The sequence below is a fragment of the Peromyscus leucopus genome, chromosome 12 (genome assembly GCF_004664715.2).
Source record: "Peromyscus leucopus breed LL Stock chromosome 12, UCI_PerLeu_2.1, whole genome shotgun sequence".
Classification (NCBI taxonomy): Eukaryota; Metazoa; Chordata; class Mammalia; order Rodentia; family Cricetidae; genus Peromyscus; species Peromyscus leucopus.
This window is the reverse complement of record NC_051073.1, coordinates 62881027-62906192: the sequence shown is the minus strand read 5'-3', so window position 1 is coordinate 62906192 and position 25166 is coordinate 62881027. Positions and strand designations below refer to the sequence as shown.

Genomic DNA, 25166 nt, shown 5'->3' with positions numbered 1-25166 from the left:
AAAATGGTTAAAATTAGAAACAAAAAAGATACTTTTATTCAGCACTATGCTTGATGCTCTCATAAACAGGGTGAGGAAATGGCATAAACAACTGAGAAGCACAGAGGAAGAAACAAAGGTTTTATTATTCACAGAGCCATGAAAATAGTCTGAAAGGATCTGCAGACAAGTTATTTGAACTAAAAGTTTACCAAAGCTGTCAGATACAAAATTAACATGTGGCAATTATTTTACTTCTATATGTGAGTAACAAATGGTTAGAAGTATGTCATTCATGAAATAAGAGGATCTGGGAATATACCAGAATTTCTGTAAAATCTCTGAGAAAAATTATGAGGCTTTTCTTAGAAGTGTTAAAGCTTTTCATTGCTGGGGAAATGAGCTGTGCTTTTAGACTGAAAGGCTCAGTGTTCTTCCCACATTGTTGGGATTGGTGTGATCCTGGTAAACTCTCAAAAAAGTGCTCTTGTTTTAGATTTAACAAGTTCATTTTAAAATACAAAGAGAAATGGGAAGGACCTGAGATAGCAGCTTGAAAGGGATCTAGGAGCAAGTGCAGCAGGACACAGGGATGTACCTCAGCCCACCAGGGAGGCAGAGGCAGGAGTTCTTGGACATCGGTCCTTGCCTTCCACCTTGTTTAATATAGAACCTCTTTGTTCTTTTCCTCTTCTTATGCAGACCCACATGCTTTCAGAATCCCTGGACCTCACTTCCTATTTCCCTGTAGGAACGTGGGATCATAGCAGCTCACTTTCTGCATCCAGCTCTCATGTGCATCCTGGGAATTGCCCTCAGGTTCTCATGCTCAGATGGCAAGCACTTTACCTACTAAGCCACGCCTCCCTCTCTGAGATGTTAAAAAGTTCAGGATTGAACAAGTGTGGTGTGCACCTATAATCCCAGCACTCTGAGAGACTGAGACAGAATGCTGCATTTAAGGCCAGCCTTCATCGAAAAGCAAGACTAGTCTATAACTAAATGTTTAGGTGTGTAAGCTCTGTGCTTCATTTTAACTTGTTGCCTGAAGTTTATTGCATCAAACTTAAATATTGAAGCATGCCTTTTATTTTATTTACTTTTGTAAATGGGTGTTTTGTATGCATATATGTCTGTGTACCATGTGTGTGCCTGGTGCCCTCGGAGGCCAGAAGAGAGAATCAGATCCCCTGGGACTGGAGTTACAGATAGTTGTGAGGCACCATGTGGGTGCTAGGAATTGAACCCAAGTCTTCAGAAGAGTAGTCAGTGCTCTCTCTTTAACTGCTGAACCATCTCTCCAGCCCCATTTTGAAGCATTTTATTATTGACATTAATAATTCCTTTTATTCCTCCAACCTTTAAAATTGAATAAATGGTAGTTGATAAAATAATTATTGTTGTACTTTGTGTTTTTGTTTTTTGAAACAGGGTTTCTCTGTGTGGTTTTGGTGCCTGTCCTGGATCTCACTCTGTAGACCAGGGTGGCCTCAAACTTTGTATTAAAGAAATTTATAATGTGTTTGTATACAAAGTATTTATCCTTAAATACATCAAATGATAAATAATTTTATATTGTAATTCTTCAGGAAGGAGAGAGACTCTATTTACTCTCTTCAAAATCATTTCTATGTGAAATTTGTTTTTATAAAATAGCATTTTACAGCCTGGCGGTGGTGGCGCAGCACGCCTTTAATCCCAGCACTCGGGAGGCAGAGGCAGGCGGATCTCTGTGAGTTCGAGGCCAGCCTGGTCTACCAAGTGAGTTCCAGGGAAGGCGCAAAGCTACACAGAGAAACCCTGTCTCAAACCCCCCCCCCCAAAAAAAATAGCATTTTACATTCACAAACATTTGGCTTTCCTAATGCACACAGTGTCAGGAAGCACTTAGGCAAGATGATGTTCTTTCTTAAGTTACTACCTTGGTAGGCAAGTAGGAGGCTTCCTTAGGGAGTGTGTGACTGGTACAATGGCCCTGAGAAACAAGAAGGAGAGGTCTTCGGACAGTGATCACAACCTCTTAGCTCTCAGAGCTGCCTATGTGTGGAAGGAATGTCTCCAGCACCTTGCCCATTGCTTCTGCTATTCCAGTGTGAACCACCTCAATGTGTCCTTGCAGTGTGACTTGAGCGTTGAGGATCAGGAGACTCAGTAGTGATAAGGAAAAGTAGTCTGCTTAGCCATCTACTTACTGCTCAACTACCTACTTCAGAACAGCCAAAGAGGATGTGAATACGGAAAGTGTAGAAGTAGAACCAACGGCTGGGAAAAGGCAAGTCTAACAGGCAGAACGGGTCAAGTTGTCTCAATTCTCAAGAGAACAGAAGAGCGTGCTTCTAATTATAGCATAAAAGAATTTTTAAATGAGACAAAAGCATACATTATACAGAGGACTTTTATAAGTCCTCAAAGGTGTGACTTAGAAGACTTGGCACACAGATGAGCAAGTGGAGGAGACACAACTGAAGACAGAGTAGAGGGGAAGTTGGAAGAAGGATTGAAAGAGCTGGAGGGCAGCAAGATGGCCTGGTGACTGAGTGCCCTGTGCCAAGCCTCACACCTTGTTAGGGTCCCAGAACCTACCTGGTAGGAGAAAACCAACTCTAGCCAGTCATCTCTGACCTTCACATGTGTGCACGGCATACATGCATACACACACACATATACACACACACACACACACACACGCACACGCACACACACACACACACACAATTAAAAAAAAAACAAAAACACCTTGGACTTAAGACCTGTAGGGTGGTCACTAGGCAAAACAAGATGCTTACAAAAGAAAAGTAATCAGGCACTTTGGATGAGAAAGTAGTAAAGTCACACCTAGAAATTACTGCGGAAAGCGGTGTGCCTATACCTACGGAGAAGGTCCTCTTCTGACTATGGTTCGAACAGGATATTTGCAGCTATACAGGGAGCTGGAGGATGGGTCATCTAAGCCCTTCATCGAGAAGATCTCCGTCAAGAATTCTCACCAGGAATTCCCAACAGAGACTTCAGTGCTGTGTCCTTTTTCCTAGACCAAACGAGAGAAACCAGCAGTGTCGGCACGCAGACCTGAAACGAGCTTACTTGGATAGATATTGTACTCTGGATCGGTACTGTAGGGTGGTGAGGTGGCGACACAGGCCTTTGTTCTCTGCTCTCGTGCATGTACCTGCCTCTTAGTCAGGCGCGGGTTCTTGGGTTTTTTGGGTTGTCTTTTACTTTAGCAAGAGACACAGCAGTGATTGCCTTTCCCCCTTCCGTTCCTCCCTCCCCTCTTACACCCTTTTTTAGAAAGAATAAAGTTTATTAGTGGAGAGGGTAGGGGAGCGGGTCGTTGTGTCAGAGTCAGAGAGCAAGCGTGCATGTGCACGCCGTGGTACACTTGCAGAGGCCAGTGGATGAGTTTCAGGAGTTGTTTCTTTCCTTCCACTGTGGGTTCCAGGGACAGAACTCAGAGTGTCAGTTTGTGGGCAAGTACTTGTACCCACCGGGCCATCTCATCAGGCCCCTATCTCCTGTTTTGTTGTTATTGTTTTAAGATAGGCTCTCTGGATGCAGCCCAGGCTGGCCTCAAACTCAAAACCTTTCTGTCTCAGGCACCTGGGTGCTGGGATTACAAACGTGTGCCATCCTGCCCAGCTGTTCTGGTCCTTTTAGCAAGATGGCCATTGGGGGCCAGTGAGGTGGCTTCAGGTCAAAGGTCCTTGATGCCCATCCCGACAACCTGAGTTCAATCCCTAGGACCCACATGGTAGGAGGAGAGAGAACTGATGCCTACGAGTTTTCTTTTGGTCTTCACATGAGCTGTGGCAGGCACACTCATGCTCTCGCACATGCCCACACAAGAAAAGTTAATTTTAAAAATTGATAGCCACTTATGCCCTATTCTATATCCATTAATTCATTGGGAGTTGTAAAATAGTGATATCCTGTTTTTGTGTATTTCCCATCTTATGTGCCTTTTTTCTTTTACATTCTCTTTAAAGACTTTATTTTATAGCTATTCATTTTTTTCTAAAGCCTACGCACATTGTCAAACACACTGTGACCTGTTTTGAGGTTTGTCTATAACTAGGGTGCTTTCATTTCATCATCTGACTCTGGTTAGAATATCTGGGTTACTCAGTGATGTAGATGTAATTCTGAAAGGTCTTAGGAAATAAGAAACACAGAGCCAAATGCAGAGTTAAAAGCCCAGAGATCGAGCAGCAGCCAAGAGCTAAGACCGCCTTCTTACCCCTCGCTGTCACTGTCCTTCTTCCCCTGAGAAAGAGACCTTCTTCCTGTGTGTCTGTATTTTTATTGACTTTCTGTTCTGCCTTCTCATTGGTTGTAAACCCAACCACATGACCTCCTCATCACTGCCTGTCTATGCAGACCTCCAGGTCTCTATGGTTGGTATTGAGATTAAAGGCATGTGTCTCCAAGCTGGCTATGTCCTTGAACACACAGACTGCCTGCCATGTGATCAGATTAAGGGCGTGTGCTACCACTGCCAGACTCCTGCTAAATAGCTTGCTCTTAGCTCTGACCCCCCAGGCAACTTTATTAATATACAAATAAAATCACATTTCTGCACAAATAAAATATCAGCATACAGTGATATCTTCATACAGGAAAGGCAAGACAAATGGGTGATTCTTCTTACCAGTTCATAAGCTAATGAATTAGTTTTCTGTTTCTTTGAGGAATGTATCATATTATACTTGTGATTGAATATGCATGATAGATTTCATTCATTGAAATTACTCTTTTGAAAAAAGTTTTTAAAAAATTTTAGGCTTGGCAGTGCTGGCATATACCTTTAATCCCAGCACTCGGGAGGCAGAGGCAGGTGGATCTCTGTGAGTTTGAGGCCAGCCTGGTCTACAGATCAAGTTTCAGGACAGCTATACAGAGAAAAACCCTGTCTTGAAAAACCATTTTCTCTTTTTTCTTTAACGTATATGCATGTGTGCATATGTGCCTGCCTGCCTACAGAGACCAGAAGAGGGCATTTGATCCCCTCAAGCTGGAGTTACAGGCAGTTGTGATCTGTCCACTGTGGGTTCTAGGAACCGAATTCTGGTGGTCCTCTACAAAGGTAGCAAGCGTTCTTAACTGCTGAGCCATTTCTCTAGACCCTCAAGGACTGTTTTTATTGAGGTTCAGGTTGTGTCATTGGCAGCAAAGAAGTTTCCTGAGTCTCTTTTAACAAAGAACTTTGACTGGCTGAGGAGTTGGCTTAGAGGATAAAAGGTACCCATTGCCCAGACCTGACAAGCTGATCTCTAAGTCCCAAGGTGGAAGGAGAGAACTTCCATGCATGTGAGCATAGTCTCTTTCTCTCTCTCTTCCTCCCTTCCTCTCCCTCCCTCCCCCCGCCCTCTCTCATACCTACTTGGGAAGGTGGATTTTTGGGGAGAGATCCATTTGTTTCTGATGATATTTGGAATTTAGTGATACAACTTTGATATAATGAGTGGCCAGTGTCTTAGAATTGTATTACTTACAAAGAATAATGATTTTATTTTTAGTGTATGTGGAAAGTAAAAAGGAAACATTTCCCAGCAACAGTTTAAAAGTGTATGTTTAATGGTTTACCCAGCAAGTTAATAAATATTTTAAAGTTTATGTTGAACCAGTTTCCACAATAAGAATTCTGGAGAATTCCAGTTATTATAAAGCATACTAGCGAATTTCATTAAAACAAGTTCCAAATAATTGTTTTAAGCTTTTCTATTTTCTTTCAGACCTGTCACGAAATCGCCTCTCAGAAATTCCTGTGGAAACATGTCACTTTGTTTCTCTGGAAAGTCTTAACCTATACCAGAATTGTATTCGGTATATCCCAGAGGCCATTCTCAACTTACAAGCTCTGACGTTCTTGAATATTAGGTAAGAATAGTATTCCGTTAGAAAAAGTGGTTTATACGATCTTAAATTCCCTCCTCTCTGTCACTAAAATATTTAGTTATTTATGTTACCTGTTCACACCAGCAGTTTCTGATATGTTCTTCGGCTATAATAACGGTTTCTCCCACATTTCTCTTGTTTCTCCCTTTATTTTTAGCTTTGCATAACTAACAGATCCTACTAGCCATTAGCTTAATAGGCTTGTAGACGTCTTGCAGCCATGATCCTCCAGTTCCATTTTAAATTAGCTTCTAGTAAATACTAGATCTGATGGACTGGGATACAGTTCCGCTGGGAGAGCACTAGCTTGGTGTGCACAAAGCTCTAGGTTCAGTCCTCAGCAAAACACACACACAGCATTGCTATTTTTAATGTGTGTGTGCATAACGTGGAGTGCTTGGGTATGTGTTATATATAATGCATGCACAGAGGCAAAGGGCAACTTAGTGGATCATTTCTCTACTTCCACTTTTATGTGGGTTCTAGAGACTGAATTCAGGTTACCATGCTTGTAGGAAGTGCCTTTACCCACTGAGCTATCTCATTGGACCTTGGAAATGTTTTTCTAGTAAATATTTTGTTGCCCAGTTTATATACCTTAAAAGAAAATCCATCCCTGAGGCTAGAGAGATGACTTAGTAGTTAAAAGCATATACTGCTCTTTTGGAGAACTTGAGTTCAGTTCCTTACATCCTGGGCAGGCAGCTCACAACTGCCTGTAATTGCAGGTCCAAGGGAATCTGATACCCTCTTCTGGCCTCTTTAGGTGTGTACTCAATGTGCATAAACCCCCTCTCTCACACACACATATATGTTTAAAAAAATTAAAAATAAAAGTAAAGCCGTAAAAAGTAGAATCCATCCCTTCAGATATTTAGTTCTAGCAGTTTTAAAAACCATGTTAAAAATAACACTACTAGAGAAATTTGTATGTAATTGTTAACTTTTTCTTTTCATAATAAGCATGTGTAGGAGTAGAATTATTAAATTAAAATAATTAAAAAATTTTTAAAGGTCCGTGAACTGTATTAATCAACAAAAAGATCTTGAAAGTGGGGAAAAACTTGGCCCTAGAAGAATTATTATGGGGTTAAATTTACATAGTAAACTTTTAACTTGTTTTTATACTAATGATAGATGTACTTTATTAATGTTTCTGATTTTTTTTTTTTAATAAACAAAAATTCCTGTTATCTGTTTAAATTTAGTCAGCTGGGAACTGATTAAACTGACAGGAACTCAAATTTAGTAGCCTGTTTGTCCCTTGTAAGACTTACTTTTGTCTCTAAAATGACAAAGATGGAAACTTTTTCGTCGTCGTCGACAGTGTCTGACTGCTCTTTCTCTCCTGACTCATTTAGTCGGAACCAGCTGTCAACATTGCCAGTACACTTGTGTGACCTACCGTTGAAAGTCTTAATTGCTAGTAATAACAAATTGGTCTCACTTCCTGAAGAAATTGGACATCTCAGACATTTGACGGAACTTGTAAGTTAACATTTTATTTTTTGATTGTCCAACATATCTGCAGTCTTCTATATGATAAAAAATGGATATTAAGATTGTTTTTAAAATAATTTTATAGCGTTGGCTTGACATATAATTAAGAAAGACTTCAATGTACAAGTCTTAACATCTCCACACAAAATGGAGAAATGTCATTGGTTATTTTCTGACCAGCATTAAATGATTCCTGTGTTACTAAACTTTTGAGACGTAAGTTAATAATGTAGTTGAGTTTTCAAATTAAAATTTTAATATCATCAATGTTTTTATGATTTTTCTTAGCCTTTATCGGTGTATGGGCACTCCAAAAGTTAGTCTTTGTTTTTTATTTGTTTGTTTGTTTACCGTGCCCTTGGAATAGTACCCAATTATATATTTTCTAAGATGTATTAAACTTCACCTACTATTATTTGTGAATATACAAGAAACCATCTCTTAAGTATTTATGTTTTAAGTTAGTTTAAGAGTCAGCCTAGCCATGTGGTGGTGGCCCACACCTTTAATGTGTGTGTGTGGGGGGGGGTGCAGAGGCAGGTGGATCTCTGTGAGTTTGAGGCCAGCCTGGTCTACAGAGCAAGTTCCAAGACAGCCAGAACTATACAGAGAAACCCTGTCTCGAAAAACCAAAAAAAAAAAAAAAAAAAAAAAGGAATCAGAGTGTTTATATCCCCACAATCATATTATGAGCTAGATTCTAATATTGTCTGCTATTATAGCTGAGGAAACCAGTACTCAGATGATGTAGTCTACTGGAGGTTGTGTAACCAACCACGTGATCGGGAATCAGCCTGCTTGAACTAAAGCCTGTTTCATAGTGCATGAAATAATCAAATGCAACTGTGTCCATTGAGATTTAGAAATTCAGTTTTTGTGTGTGGTTTATTGATAAAGATGGTTGTAAACAGAAAAATATGGCATAAATCTAGTTGGACAAATTAGATTACCTTGGTGGGGGGACTTAAATATAACAGGTTTATATGTTAAAAATTTATGGACTAAAATCTAGAGTTGAGGTTTTAGGCTACTGTTTTTGAACTATGTAGAACTTGAAAATAAAATTCAAATTGTATGTTTTAGGATATTCTTTAGAACTTGGCTTGTTAGTATGAAGTAGACATAACTTATACTCTTAAGTTCTTTTGTTTATTTTTTCCATAATAGATTAATTTTTATTTAAAAAGTTTTTCATACAATATAGTTTGATCATATTCTTTTTTTACTTCCTTTTTTTTTTCTTTTCTTTGCTGAGAAAAGGTCTTACTTTGTAGCCTATGCTGGCCTTGAACTCAGTCTCCCTACCTTAGTTTCCCAAATTTTTATCGTCAGATCATTTAAACTTTTAAATACTTATTTAATCCTAGGTGTGCAACAGATAGAGACATGCCTGAAATGCTGCTTTTAGTTTTCTGCAGAAGGTGCTGACAGATACCCTCCTGCCTCCATCATTCAGAGAACTTGGCAGCGGAAGGATGACTTCAGAGCTGCTCATTTCCTGGTTGTCTTTTTACTGAACCCTTCTCTCCTTCCTTCCCACCTTCATTTCTGGGTGGAAGTAGATGACTTTCTGTCGGCACAGGTGTTTTCTGAGAGATACATCCCAGATGACTAAGACCTTTACCACAGACTCACTTTTCTTGCCTTTTCAACTTCTTTTTCTACCCTTTTTAAATTTTACTGCTTAGAGCACTCGACTTAACAGTCTAAGTTTTTAGTCTACTTCAGTCACTAATGAATAGAAAAGGTGACAATTATGTTCTTTCTCTTTTGAGAAGAACAAAATCATGTCTGGGACCAGCAGGTAAGAGTGTGTGCAGCCAAGCCTGACAACCTGAGTCTAACCCCTGAGGCCCATATGGTAGATAGAGAAAACTAAATCCCACAGACTGTCCTCTAGCCTCCACACACAACAATTTCCTCCCCTACTTCCTCTGATCCACAAATAAATAATAAATGTAGTAAGTCTCAAAGCTGTCAAAAGCTTATTGAGGTTTATAATAAGCAGCCTGGCTTTATAAGTAGTGTATTGATTATCTTTTTTCACTCATGTGTTGGAGGACTTTTAAGTATGTATGTACAGTTTGGGCTTCCTCCTGCTAAACATGATTATGGTTTTAAACTCTGGCTGGCCTCAAAATTACAGAATTCTGTATTTATTAATCTTGGGAGCTGTAGCTAGTCACTTTTTTCAGACCCATTGGAATCAAGCTCTTACCAGCAGGCTTCGGTATTCTGTGTATTAGACTCAGACAGACTGGATAATACAGCCTATTTTTCCATAGCCTTTGAGTTGTGTGCACTCTATTATTTCTCTTTATATTCACTGGAGAAAAATGAGCGTCATTGTCTACACTTTAATTTTATATTCTTGAACAGTCAAACTGATATTTTGAAAAATGAGGGCTTTTCTGTGAAATAATTTTCATTTAATTTTTATCATTGTTTTATTTTTATAGTTTAATTAAAACAGTATAAAATAAAATATGCTGACAACGCAGTGGTAGCACATGCCTTTAATCCCAGCACTTGGCCAAGAGGCAGAGGCAGGTGGATCTCTGTGAGTTCAAGGCCAGCTTGGTCTATAGATAGCTACACAGAGAAACCCTATCTCAAAAAACCAAAACCGGCCAGGCGGTGGTGGCGCACGCCTTTGATCCCAGCACTCGGGAGGCAGAGCCAGGCTGATCTCTGTGAGTTGAAGGCCAGCCTGGTCTACAGAGCGAGATCCAAGACAGGTATCAAAACTACACAGAGAAACCCTGTCTCAAAAAACAAAAAAAAAAAAAACCAAAACCGAAATAAAATAAAATATACCTTTTTTTTGCTTCACCTTTTCACCAACATTTTCATTGGATCTGATAGTCTAGGCCTTCTTTTTATATCTTAAGCCATATCATTTTAATTTTAGATTTTTTCTATAAATATATAAAATATAAAGAATTACTCAATTCTTTTAATTAAATTTAATATTAATTAATAATTCAAAAATAAGTGAGAGTACAAACTGTGAATTATTCTTAGATACAGGATGATAATATATATTATAAAAATACATATATTTTTACTACCAGGAAGGAATGTAGGTATTATCTTGCCTAATATCATTTTGTAAGTATTTTAAAGCAGGCAAGTTTGTGATTAGAATAATCATACCTTTGTACTCTTTTGAAATAGGATGTGAGCTGCAATGAAATTCAAACTGTACCTTCCCAAATTGGTAATCTGGAAGCCTTGAGAGATTTTAATGTAAGAAGAAATCATCTAATACGCTTGCCTGAAGGTAAGAAACTATGAAATAATTGTTTTGTTGGTATTTGTCTTTTCATTTTAAAGATCTCTCAGACTGATGGGCCCAAGTCAACAGTGTGTATGAGTTAGAGCCAGTGTTTGAGATCTGATGGCTTATAGCATCACCTACTAGATTATGCACTTTAGAAAACTGTTTGGAGCTGGGCCTCATGGCGTGGACCTATTACCTCAGCTACTCAGGAAGCTAAGACAGGAAGGTCACAGCATGAGCAACTGGGTGAAACCCTGTCTGAAAGTCAAAATTAAAGGGAGGAGAGTACGAGTCTCAGGCCAGCCTGGGCAATACAGGAGGACCCTGTCTCCAGAAAGAGAGAGAGAGACTCAAAGAGGCTTGGGGATATAGTTCAGTGGGAGAGCCCTTGGCTAGCACAGTCAAGGCTGGAGGTCCAGTCCTCAATACCAGCAAAGTGACAACAAAAACCTCAGAGAAAAGTTTCAGTGACTCTTGCTCAGTGATTCCAGTTTGGTCCTTCAGGGCGGTGTCATTGTGAGTTTAACTAAACACGACCATGGGCAGAAATGTAGTATGCTTGATAGTCTGGTGTGATGCAAAGCATTTCTTCAGTTAACCCTGATTTATAAATGGATTTTGAAAATTAAATAAGATCAATGGAGTCTGCGTTGAACTTAATTTTATTCGTTACTAGAAAAGTTCAAACAAGGTCTAATTAAGCATGTTTAGGTGATATGCAATATCTAATGATGAGGTAGGTTCTCTTAGGTTGACTATAAATTCTGACATACAGAATTGAATGACAGAAATGATTAAACAAATTAAACTTTATTAAGTGCTCACAAATACAAATCTATGAAAGAAAAGGCTGCAAATGAAAATGAGAACTATTTTCAATTAAATTCAGACATACTTATTTAATTTAGTTATGGAAAATTTCTTACATAAATGAACTTCCATGTTCCTGTCACATGGTGCTACAGTGGTCAGCTCATGGTGGTTTTTATTTCACATACACATTTATCCTCTCACCTCCATTTCTCCACCCTAATCCTCTAGACTAATTCAAAGCAAATTCTAGAAAGTAATTCATGAACATTTCAGAATGTATATTTAAATAGGTCAATCTTCTGTGATGGCATATGCCTGTAACCTCAGCACTGGGGAGGTAGAGACAGAAGGATCATGAGTATGAGGCCTTCCTTGACTATAGAGAGGCCTTATCTCAAAACTAAAGAAAAAAAAAAAACAGAAACAACAGAAAGAAAATCTTCAGGAATATTTTCATAACAATGATCTAGGTTCTATAAGATATGGCAGAATTTATACTAAATGTTAACTAGTGATGTTTTTGCTTTTACTATAAAGTCCAAACATTATTGCAGTTTGAGCTAGTGAAATACTTAGTTCTTAGATACATTTGACATTTTGGATCTGAAGTAAACACTTTAGAAAATTATTTTCTCAGTTCACCTTTATACACTGATCACTCCACGCTACCCGGCATTATGTTCTCACTGAACTTGTCGGGTAGCCTTCACGTGAACAGTTTGCCTTCAGGCCTTTCCTCCATTGTCTGGTGGCATTTGGCACCAAGTCAGGGTGGGAACAGACGCTCCCAGTAAAACAAGAATTGTGACCTATGTCTTAATAACCCAACACATTCCCCGCCCCCTTCGTCAAGGACTGAGAATTGAACACAGGGCCTGGTGCATGTTAGCAAGATGCTGTTAATAAGCTGTGCTGCCACTTTTTATCATGTTCTTTTCATTTTGAAACAGAGTCCAACTTGGCCCTGGCTGTCTTCAAATTTTCTGTCCCCTGTCTTAACTCCTAAGTAGCTGGGATATCTACCAACCCACTTACAATGCCAGATCCAAAATTCTCCAAAAGTAAAGGGCCATCTGTAAGGATTCTGTCCTTATTACGTCATCAGCCTGCAATGGCGTCCCACCCGACATGCCCTCCCACGTGTGTTTTCTCCATATTTTCTCTGTACTGCCCCTCCGCACGGTCTCTCTCTCTCTGTCTCTCTCCCCCCCCCCTTCTCCTTCCTCCTAATAAAGCTCTAAAAAGCTAACCATGGCTCCTGATTCTTCTGCCACCGCAGCATCCAGTGCTCTCTTCCGCCGCCTCGGCTGCTGCTGTAGCGGCCGCCGCTACACCCCTTCACCATCACTGTATTCAGGGCCTACTCACCATCTTCTAACTTTTTCATGGAGGAAGACTACTGGTGAAAATATTGATGTTTGGGGTTTGTTTTGTTTTGTTTTGTTTTGTTTTGTTTTTTTCTTTTTTTCAGTTTTTCCAGACAGGGTTTCTCTGCGTAGCTTTGCGCCTTTCCTGGAACTCACTCTGTAGCCCAGGCTGGCCTCAAACTCACAGAGATCCACCTGGCTCTGCCTCCTGAGTGCTGGGATTAAAGGCGTGCGCCACCACTCGGCTGATGTTTGGGAATTTTTTTTTTTTTTTTTTTTTTTTTTTTTATAGATTTTTTAGGTGTTTTTCCCCAGAGGTAGAGGTAGACTCTCGAAGTGTAGCCTAGGCTAGCCACAATTTCACAATCCTCCAGCCTCAGCCTTTTGAGTGCGGATGGCAAGTTGGTGTCACCATACCTGGCAACATTGAGGTTTTGATGAAATTTGGAGTTTTCAAATGACAAGCACAGTGTAATGGTTTTATCATCTATTTTATCTCTACTATAAATGGTTGGGAATAGAAATTACACAGCTGTAAATGTTTAATTTCATGGTTTGTAATCAACATGTTAACTAGCTTGAAATGACAGGAAGTTTATTTGAGCATTAACTAGTAATCTATGACATTGTATTTTGGTTGGTAACATATCTTTCGTTACATTGCCATTTTCACTTTCAAATTAATTTTAACTAAGTAATTATCATTCAGAAGATATTTACAAGCTTAAAATAATTACTATTCCTTTTCCTCACCTTCTCCCTAAATCCAAGTTTCAGTGCCCAGGGGCATTTTCATTAGCTCTGTTGGCTAGTTCATCTGGTGTTTCTTACCTGTTTTTAAAAGGTGGTTTGGGGAGGGAGATTGGTTTGTCTGTTTTTGAGACCTGGTGTTGGTATATAGTTGTGGCTAGCCTGGAACTCACGCTGTGATAGCCCAGGCTGGTTGCACTCTGCTGGCATCCTGCTGCCTCAGCCTCCTGGGTGCTGTGCTTGCAGGTGCTGCACCCAGCTGAGATGCTGTTCAGACCTGGTAGCTGAAAGTATGATGCCCTCTCTAGTCCCATTCCTCTGTGAGCAGCCTTTTCAGTCCGGAAGACTGTAAGATCTTCCCTTTTTCCTGGCCACTGACCTGTGAGGATGCTGCCATGGTGTGGGCTGACTCGGTATGCCGTTCACTTAGGGACACTCTCTTCAGACTTATGTCTTGAAACTTACTTGGTTTACCTTCTCCCCCGTTTTCTTACATTTACATTCTTGGGGATGTGTGTGCGTGTGCCGCAGTGCCAGTGTGTGGTCAGAGGCAACTTGGTTCACTCCTCTGTCACGTGGATTCCAGGTCCAGCTCTTCAGACTTGGCAGCAGGCTCCTTTGGTTTTAACACAGTCTCCCTATGCTCGCCTGTAACCCTGGCTGTCCTGAGCTCTGTGCAAACCAAGCTGGTCTTGAACTCACAGGGATCCTCCTGCCTCTGACTCTCAAGTGCTCCCATGTGCTACCATACTTGCTTATTCAGTCATCTTGCTGGCCTTGCTCTCTTTTTAAAACTTTTTTCTGGCTTTTCTGTTCCATTTTTTCTAATTGAATGTTGTATCTAAATCTTTGATCCTTTGACTTTTATTCCTTTCTTCACTATTTTGTGCTACCCTAGAGTAAATAGTTCTTGAGTTCTTTAAAACCTTTGTTTTAGATTTATTTATTTTATTTTATATTCATTGGTGTTTTCTCTGTGTGTGAGTGTTATATCCCCTGGAACTAGAGTTACACATAGGTGAGCTGCCATATGGGTACCCAGAATTGAACCCAGGTCCTCTGGAAGAGCAGTCAGTGCTCTCAACCACTGAGCCATCATTCATTCCAGCCCCATTCTTGAATTTTTAAGTTCAGAAATTCATTCAGATTTTTCATTTCTACCATCATATGTAGAATGCTTGTTGTTATGTGGTGACTTTTTAGAAAAAAAAAATTTAAGTGATTCCATGTCATATTTTTTAGAAATCAAAGACATTCTAGTTTTTCAGATTTCCTTCTGTTCCTATGTTCTTCTTTCTTCTTACTTTCTTTTTTTCTTTTATTAGTTAATTTTTCTTTCAGTCTTACATGTTGTTGGAAACCTCTCAGTTTCTGTGGGTCATATGTAATCTGTACACATCATCATAGAAGTTCTGAATACATTGGGCAGAAATTGTTGAAAGATAATTAAACAAGAGGCTATATATTTTAATGAGGAAAACTCCATGTCAGTATTTGTCTTAGTTAGGATTTCTATTGTTGTGACCATGGTGACTCTTCTAAAGAAAAACATTTCATTGGGGCTGGCATACAGTTTCAGCAGTTTAGTCTATTATTGTCACGTCATGGCAGGGAACATGGCGGGATGCAGGTAGACATGGTGCTGGAGAGGCAGCTCAGAGTCCTGCATCTGAGTCATCAGGCAGCAGGAAGGGAAAGTCACATCAGGCCTGGCTTCAAAAGCCCGCCAGTGACACACTTCCTCCCACAAGACCACACCTCCTCACAGTGCCTGTGGGGGCCATTTTCTTTCACACCACCACAGTATCCTAAGACCTTTTATATGGGACTGTGTAGTTTCTCCAGAGAGAGGTGTGGCTGGCATCTCTTCTGTGTGGTTGCATGTATTTGTTATTACTGGCATTCAGGAGTGGGGTAGACAGGGTAGGTGGTCAAGGGGGGCTTGGCATTAGTGTGTTTACTTTTGCATCCTCTATTTTCAGCTGCCAACACGTGCTCACTTCCCGATGAGGTTCGCTCTCTAAATGTAGAGAGTAACTTTCTGGCTTCTGTGATGTGAGTGCCCAGCTGAGTGACTTAGGACTGAGGACACACTTGAACTGTTTATAGAAACCTCCATCTAACTCCTTTGTTAGCCTTCTTTTTTCTTTTTCTGGGTGGTGTCCAGCTTCTGAGAACTAAGTAGTCCTGGGAACAAGGAGGGGGTCAAACTACTTGATTTTTGGTAGTTTTCCTATCTCTAAGGAATCAGATTTTATTTTATGCTTTGTCAGTCACTAAGAATAGAGGTAAATGATCTTTGAATCCACTACATTTAACTGGAAGTACTTGCAAAAATATCAGTGATCGTTCCATTTTATTTCCATGCAGAGCTGGCAGAGGTGCCGCTGATCCGACTAGACTTCTCGTGCAATAAAGTCACAGCGATCCCGGTGTGTTACCGGAACCTCAGGCACCTCCAGGTCATCACCCTGGAAAACAACCCGCTGCAGTCACCTCCCGCGCAGGTGAGCATGGGGGCTCTGCTGAAAGGGATGACTGCGGGAAAGGTCTCTTCAGAGAGAGCCTCTGTGTGTCGTGACCCGCCCAGTGCCCTCCTTAGCAAGCATTTTCTTCACTAGTTTGGCACTTCTGTGTGTCTGTTTGTTCATGTGTGCACCATAGGGTGACCGTCAGTGTCCTCCTCAATCGTTCCCCTCCTTACTATTTTGTTTGTTAGTTGTGGAGACAGAATCTCTTCCTGAACCTGGAGCTCACCAATTCAGCTAGCCTGGCCAGCCAGCAAGCCCCAAGACCCTCCTGTCTCCACCTCCCCAGTGCATGGTGCACACTGCCGTGCCCAGCCTTTATGTGGATACTGAAGATCCAGACTCAGGTCCTCATGCTTGCACAGGAGCAAGCATTTTCCTGACTGAGCTTTCTCCCCAGTCCTTAGGCACTTTACGTTGAAGAATTCCTCAAAAACTAGTTTTCTAATAAAATTTTAGGGTTTTTTTTTTGTAATTTTCTCCTATTAAAGCTTGAATTGGAATATATAAATGCCATAAACAACAATCTTTCCAAACTCAAACTTATCAATGTATTCTTGTTAACATTGTTTCTGTGCCTTCCTGTTTCCTGAAATGGTAAGTTTCTCATTCAGCCAGTTGGTTCATTTGTTTCTCAGTGACTGAAATGAAAATAATAACCATAAGGTAGCTTATAGCCTATAATCTATAAAATATTTGCCAAACCCATAATTTTCACTTTGAAGTTTCTTAAAGTTTTTTTTTTTCCCCACAGTATCTGTGCACATGTGCTCCAATGTGTAGAATTCAGAGGACAGTTTCTTGGAGTTGGTTACCTCTCTACTGTTATGTGGGTTCCAGGGATCAAAGCTTATGTCATTAGCAGTGGCAGCAAGTACTTCTACCTAAGGCTGTCTCTGCAGCCCTCACTTTGCAGTTTTTTTAAATGACTTTGTATAAGCTTGTGACAGTCATTATAGAATCTGTAAGAGTTATATGTGAATTTTATAGCTACAAAAAGGTTTGTGCTAGTCGGTTTTGAATCTGAGAAGTAAGTTAAAAGAAGGAAGGCTCCTGGCTTCAGAGGTTGTAGCCCATGGTCAGTTGGCTGTTGCCTGTGGTGAGATATAGTCATGGCAACAGGAGCGTGTGGTAGAGGAAGCCACTCACCTCACAACAGCCAGGAACAGGGACCGGGAGGAAGGAAGGCTTCAGGGCTGGGTGCCCCCTTCAAAAGCATACATACCCCCAGTCCTATCTGCCTGCAGCCAAGCCGTTTGGATGCCCCCTTCAAAAGCATCCCCCAGTCCTGTCTGCCTGCAGCCGAGCCGTTTGGATGCCCCCTTCAAAAGCATCCCCCAGTCCTGTCTGCCTGCAGCCAAGCCACCTGCTGCTGGACCACTTCGCCACCAAGTCATCAGGCCTTAATTCATTGATCACGTTATTCACCTGAAAAGCCCATCAGCCAACAACTAAGATTTTGACACATGAGCCTTTGGGAGACATTTTTAGACTCCAATTATAAAGAGTTTCATCAGCCTAAAGAATTTGTTTGACTCATGAGACAAGTCACAACAAAATTATATATGTATAAATTTCTCCATTTTATCATTTCTAGTTCTTTCCTACAGAGATCTGCATTTAAAATGTACTTGTACATGATTAATTAATACCTAGAGAGAAATCTTGAAAGTCCTGAATGTGTATAACAGATTAGTGTATTAAATGTACTCGGTATGTAACAGTGTTTATAATCATAAATTACTTGTGTTACTGAAACTTTCTAGTAGCTAAAAGACAAAACCCTTAAATAAACACTGAATCATTAATTTTTAATTAATGTACTACATATTTATAGAGATACCTTAAAAACCCAATTTATGTTACACAAAGAGCTAGTTATGATTTTTTTAAAAAAAGAACACCATGGGTCTGAAGAGGTAGCTCAGCAGTTAAGAATACTGACTGTTTTTCCAGGGACCTAGAACCACATGGCTACTCACAACTGTTTGTAACTCTAGTTCAGGGGGATCTAATATCTTCTTCTGGCCTCTGTGGGCACCATGCATGTACATGATACACAGACATGTATGCAGGCAAAACATTCATATACATAAAATAATATTTTTTAAAAGGACATCTATATTTCAGATGAATAGTAATTTGGCTGCATTTGTTATTTGATTTAGATATGTATAAAAGGCAAAATCCACATATTTAAATACCTGAACATACAAGCTTGTAAGATTGCTCCAGATCTGCCAGATTTTGAAAGGAGACCCTTGGGATTTGGCTCGTGGTAAGTATGTTTCATGCTTTTGTCATAGTGCATCACAGGGAAAATCAAATAAACTTGATTCTTAAATTGCCTGAAGGAAAGTAACACTCTTATCCTCAGAATGCTTGTATCAAACATGAATCCGTTACACAGAGCCTACAAAGTGTGGTTCTAAGTCAGTCTCTTACAAGTGGGGCACTGTTGAAATTGTAGGACAGGCAGTTCTTGGTCAGGGGAGGCTCTTCCCCACTGTGTGGATGGTTAGCAACATCCTGGCCCCCACCTCCTAGCTACCAATAACACATTGAAGTGTTTCCAGAAAGTCAAATATTGCTGGTATCCCTGGCAAGCCCCCTTGAAGTTTGCTGGTTTGCGTGGATTGAGTACTAGCCTTAGCTCTGCTACTTAAAAGATTCCTTACTTACTGCAAGTCATTTGGATACTTTGCTTCATTTTCCTTTGTGAGTGTGAAGAACTTGTTGGATGTTGACATCACTTTGAGATCTTTTTAGTCTGTGAATCCCTTAGCTACATATCACATGCCATGTAAGCTGTGGAACAATCTGAAGTGTAGGGATTGAATTAAAAAGCCCTCAGAAAGGCACGATAGATATCCCAGTAAAGATGTGGCGATACTCATGGACTCTACCCGACAGAGAAGCTCTCAGGCCTTTGTTTAGGACCTGTCAGTTTTTGCTGAACAGTCCACATGGGCTTGTGTTGTAATTTTCTAGCCTAAAATAGATCAACAAATGCCCATGTAGTTTCTAAAAACACACGTAGCCAGGCATTGCTATGCTATATTAAATATGTATCACGTTCAGAAAGGGCAATTTATTATAGTTTTTTATTAGAAATTATTAAAATGAAACATTAAGTGTTTTACAAAGGAGCAATCTGAAGCTCTCTGAAAACTTCACTTACATGTAACAGGATTTCTTGGGGAAATAGCGTATTCCTCCACAGGGATTTCACTCCTACCCTTTGCTGCAGATTCTGCCAGCCCTGTGGTATTTGGTGTACATAGCAATTACTCAGGAAATGTTATTGAATGAAAGAAAAGATGGTTTGTTTTTTACCCCCGGGGCTGAGGACCGAACCCAGGGCCTTGCGCTTGCTAGGCATGCACTCTACCACTGAGCTAAATTCACAACCCCAAGAAAAGCTGATTTAATCAGACAAATATCCACTTTCCTCCACATAAAATCATCAGAAAGATCTTTGCAGTGACATTCTAGGGTGCTTAGTCTGTCTGCTAGATTGAAGACTTGGACGCTGTGAAGAGCTTCTGAACAGCAGCTCTAGCCTAGTTGCTTAAGCATAAACTAGTACAGCAAAGAAAAAGAGAGTCATACTGTAACCACCCTACCGATGACAGACAAAGGGTGCTAAGACATGCAGGTGAGCTTTGGGCAGGCAGTAGAGACCGAGTGTGATGTACTGTGCTACGTGGAGGCCTCTCGGAGGAGGAGGAGGGTTTTAGCAGTGAAGAATGTGAAATGATTCAGATTCTTATTGCCAAGCGTTTTCATTTTGCTATTTATTGTTTTCTTTCTCCTTGCTTTTTTTTCCCAGCTCAGTTAATTGCTCATAATATGGAAATGCTTGTTAGGTGTGGAAGAAAGCCTTGATTTTCCTTTTTTTTTTTTTCCATTAAAAATGTTTTATATGATCCTTTTAAAGATGTACAACAAAGTTGGCTTTTCTTTTGAGTATACGAAATTGATTTTCCCTGATGGAGCCGTTGACTCTTAGAAGGAAAACTTTCCTCTCTTAAAAGGCAGAGTAGGAGCAAGAAATTGCTACTGCTGCTTTTGAGGTTTGAATGTAAGCTGGCTAATGAGGGTGAATGCAGGTCTGTGTTTGAGGAGCCGCCTGAGGAGGTCTCGGTAATGAATGGTGCACTTGGATTGAGGGCTAATGTACTATTTGCAGAACCTGTTTCTCTGTGACCTGTTCCTTAGCTCTGAGACAGGCCTAATTTATTTTTGTAAATATTATAGTACTTACATTATCTTAAATACATAATGAAATACATAAAATATTAAATTACCTGGCAAAGGACTTGAGTGCATGCTTTCGTAGATAAAAGGTTTGAATTTATGAAAAAAAATGTTCTTTCAGGTTTCTAAGTAAATGGGAAACCTAAGTAGCATAAAGATGTCATTTCTCTCTAAAGAACTAGAAGTTATAGAAGTAATGCATTACAGTCCCTATCATAATCTCTAGTTATGGTCACTAAGTAGTCTATTTTTTATATTTTCCATTTTTTCAGAGACAAACTATTTTTTCAGAACATTCTAGAAATGTTAATTTGATACAATTATGTAGATATAGCTGGCCCTCTGTTTCCATAAATTCAACCAAGTGCAGATGGAAAGTATGCAGGGGAAAAACCTGTGCTAAACAACCTTGTCATTTTTCCTTGTCCTTATTCCCTAAACAATGCAGCATGGCTTCTATATTACATGAGACATTATGAATAATCTAAGACAGTTTAAAGCACATGGGCAGAGGATCAGTAGGTCTGGTGACATGTGTCTATAGTTCCACCCCCCTCAAAAGACTTCAGCACAAGAATGGCTGGACTTACCTTAGACAACCCTCTCTCAAAAGACAGACAGACAGACAGACAGACAATAATAACAACAAAACCCCTGCTGAGTGTGGTGGTACATTCCTGTATTCCTAGCACTTGGGAAGGCCATCCTCAGCTACATAGGGAATTCAAGACCCTTCTTGGCAGCAACAACAAAAGTACGTAGGGTATCCATAGACTTCATGGAAATGCTTTCACATTTTACATGTTAGCATTTTAGTCTCCCTAGATTTGGGTGTCTGTGGAGAATCCAGGAACTAGTTCCCCCTGAATATTGAAGGAAGGCTTTATATATAATATTTCATTTAGCTCCTCAAGTACCAGGGAATGAAATGTTGTACCTTCCTGTTTTTCTTTCAGAAGTATAGATGAATAGAATTGTGTTATAGTTCCTGGTGTATTTGTTCAAAGTGTAGGATGGAGTTAGAGGCTCTTGGTTTTGAGTTTCTGTCTTCTTAGGGTACTAAGCTATTTAACCTCTCTAAACTTCCATTTTCAGTATAATCTTTATACTGTTTATACTCTAGCAGTAGTTCTAAATATCAAATATCCTGAATCTGAAAGCTGTTTACGTGACCATAAAACCTATGTAAATATTAGAGAAAGATTAATTTAGATAGACTCCAGATCTCCTGAAGAATCCCTTACTCTTTGAATATTCAGTACAAACTACACAGGCTAGTACTTTCAGTTCTTAGATTTAGCCATCATCTTTTGATGTTGGGTTTTTGTTTTGTTTTGTTTTGTGTTCTTATGCCTGTGCGCCTTTACACTCGACAGGCAGCGATTCTGTGATTCGACACTGTACAATGAGTTAGAAAGCGCAAAGCTACACAGAGAAACCCTGTCTCGAAAAAACAAAAAAAAAAAAGAATGTGTCTTACTGTGTAGCCTTGGCTGGCCTGGGATTCACTCTGTAGACCAGGCTGGCTTTGAACTCGGTTCTGCCTGCCTCTGCCTCCTGAGTGCTGGATTTAAAGGTGTGCACCATCATGCCTGATCAGATTTAACCATCCTAATGTTTGTATATCATTTTTTTAAAAAGACCTGTAAATTCAGCATAGTGGCACTTACCATAATCCTAGCACTTGGAGGCAGGCAGAGGGATCCTGAGCCTGATAAGGAACAAGACCCTGTTTTAAGCAGTTAAGGCATGGGGGTAATAGCCAAAGCACATGATAAAATTAATTGTATAAAAATGTCTGTGAAATAAATCACTGTGTGAAATTAATATAAAAATTCATGTTTAATTAAAAAAACAATACTACCACAAAACCCAACATGGGTAGAAACTCCTAGAAATCAATTTATAAAAATTAAAAGTCTTTATTCCTTTCCAGATAAAAATGTTTCCATCTCATTTGGTAAACTGCATCATTATTACCTTTGCTTTATTTAGTGGCATCATGGTTTTTATTGGTGATTGATAGAGACATGCTTTTTTTTTTTTTTTTAAATGGTTTTTCAAGGCAGAACTTCTCTGTGTAGCTCTGGCTGTCCTGGAACTCCCTCTGTAGACTAGGCTGGTCTCGAACTCAGAGATCCCCTTACTTCTCTCTGCCTCCCAAGAACTGAAGTGCTAGGATTGAAGACATTCTTCACCATGACAGGCTGAGACCTACTTTTTGATAAGATAATTTTAAGCAGCTTTATGTTATTGACTAAACATATTTATTTTTGTTGATGTGAGAACAAACCAAAACTAAGGAAATACTAAGTCACTGATAAGAAAAATCCAGCCATGGGGCTGGAGAGATGCTCAGTGGTTAGGAGTACTAGCTGCTCCTCCAGAAGACCTGGGTTTAATTCCTAGCACCCACATGGCAGCTCACAACTGTCTGTGACTCCAGTTCCAGGGGATCCAACACCCTCACACAGACGTACATGCAGGCAAAAACAACAATGCACATAAAATATAAGTAAATAAGAAAAAAATCTGCATCCTAGCAGCCAGGAGACTCAAGACAGGAGGGTCATGAGTTCAAGGTCAACCCTGAACTCCAGAGTGAGCCTCGGAAATCAAAAAAGAAAGACCTGCCTCTATAACCCCACCCACTGAATCAATTTTGTTCAACAAGCCTGATCTTTTAAAAGCAAGTGACCATTCTTTATTCATGCTTAATATTCTTAGCACCTAGAACAAACACCATGTGACATTCAGTCAGTGCTAGATGCACAAATTCAATTGAAATAGATGGAATGACTTTTAACAAGAAATGCTTTCTTGCTCTCTTTTAAGTGCACATTCTTACTGAAGTGATAACTTATTTGATGGTTTGTTCAAGGCTCTGTACAATCTTAGGGTTGTATTCTTAGACTAAGAAACTACACTATAAACCTCATTGTACTGTACCACTTCATCATCTTGCTATAGAGAAATTACCAGTTACCAGTGTATTCGAAGCTACTTTGGGGCTAGTTTGTTAAGGAGACAGCTTTATGGGTAAAGATAGAATATGACAGAAACGCAGCCTGGAGGCCAGGTAGATTTCAGAAGAACACTTGAGTTTAGCTGTCCTAGTATGTGCCTGTAATCCCAGCCCTTGAGAGATGGAGACAGAAGGATCAGGAATTAATGGCCACCTTGGGCTGAATGAAATCCTTTTTCAAAAACAAAAAACCCAATCACCATTTATTTGTGCAATTTAAAGTTGCTTTCCACCTAGGAAGATTTATTAAATAAAATACTGGTAGACTAATTTTGTAAAATAGGATTTGTTAGTTTTTAGATTCCTAATTAAGTTACATTTTTAAAGGTATGTTTAAAAAGAAGCAAAAACTAAAGCTATAAAATTCCTGAAAAAATCCCTCTGGGGCTGGGAGGATTTAGATCCCCAGCACCATATAAAAGCCTGGGCATGGCAGCACACATCTTACCCCAGCATGTGGAGACAGGGACAGGTGGATCCTTACCGGCTTACCGGCCAGGCATCCTAGCCAACTCGGGGAGCTCCAGGGACAGTGAAAGACAGCACTCAAAAAATAAGTGAGCAGCGATTGCGGAAGACACTGATGCCGACCTCTGCCTCCGTGTGCACATGCACCCCTCACACCTACACAGAAGAGTGTCCTGCTGATCAGAGACAGGGGCAGCTCTAAAAGAAAAAATAAGTTAGACTTCAACAAAATTAAGAGCAGCTCTCCATGCAAAGAAAATGCTAGCTATGGCTTGGAGAAAATATTCGTAAAGCCTATGAATGAAAGTCGCCCTTCATCCAGATAGACACTGAACACCTGCAACTTAGTGATCAACAGCCCAATGAGAAATGAGCTTAAAGAGACTCATCACAAAGAGATGTATATGGTCAGTACACACACGACAAAGTACTCAACATCATTGCTAATCACAGAGTGCAAATGAAGCCACTGAATGTCCACAGGAATGCCTGCGTTGAAGAGAGGTGACGGTACCGATTGCTGGTGAGGATGTGGACACCAGGGTGCTCGGACCCTGACAGAAATGTGGGAAGAATGGTGCCCCCAGTGCGTTAGCAGTTCTGCTGGGACAGGCGTTACAAACAGTAACTCTGCCAGGCGCAGCGAGTCAGCTCTTTGCGCTTGGGAAACTAGCTAGAGGCATTCAGCCGCCAGCTCAGCCTTTCCATTTCTCTCCTGTCCCTCAACGCTAGTTCTTTTCTTCCACCCCAAGACCCAGCAGACAACTGATTGCTTCTGCCAATGTTTTGCCTCTTCTAGGATTTCATGGGAGTGGAGGTGATGTGTGGCATCTTGCTCTGACTATGCTTAGCCAAAGCCCTGAGAGTCTTTGATGTTTGTATGTATCCTCAGAATCTGTTATTCAGTTTCCACACTAATGTAAGACTTAAAAATAAAATAAAATAAAAACCTCAGAGCAGTGTTTGTCCCTAACAACAATAACAAGATAACGATAAGAATTAGCTACAGCCGGGCGTTGGTGGCGCACGCCTTTAATCCCAGCACTCGGAAGGCAGAGCCAGGCGATCTCTGTGAGTTCGAGCCAGCCTGGTACAAGTGAGCTCCAGGAAAGCGCAAAGCTACACAGAGAAACCCTGTCTCGAAAAAAAAAAAAAAAAAAAAAAAAAAAAAAAAAAAGAATTAGCTACAGAGAGGTGTGTGGGAACTTACTGACAAAACAGAAATGTCCTCTGATACTGCTAGAATTACAGAGATATAGCATTTTATCAACATTATACTGCTAATATTTAAATGTATC

General features: G+C 40.1%; 1 protein-coding gene across 1 annotated transcript in view; it reads left to right on the top strand.

The window, feature by feature from the left end:
- Lrch3 (leucine rich repeats and calponin homology domain containing 3) overlaps window positions 1-25166 on the top strand; it is a 110987-nt gene that overhangs the window by 31828 nt on the left and 53993 nt on the right. Inside the window, 5 exon segments of the mRNA XM_028860064.2 lie at window positions 5712-5856; window positions 7236-7362; window positions 10552-10657; window positions 15958-16094; window positions 18284-18393. Coding sequence (XP_028715897.1) covers window positions 5712-5856; window positions 7236-7362; window positions 10552-10657; window positions 15958-16094; window positions 18284-18393 — 625 coding nt within the window.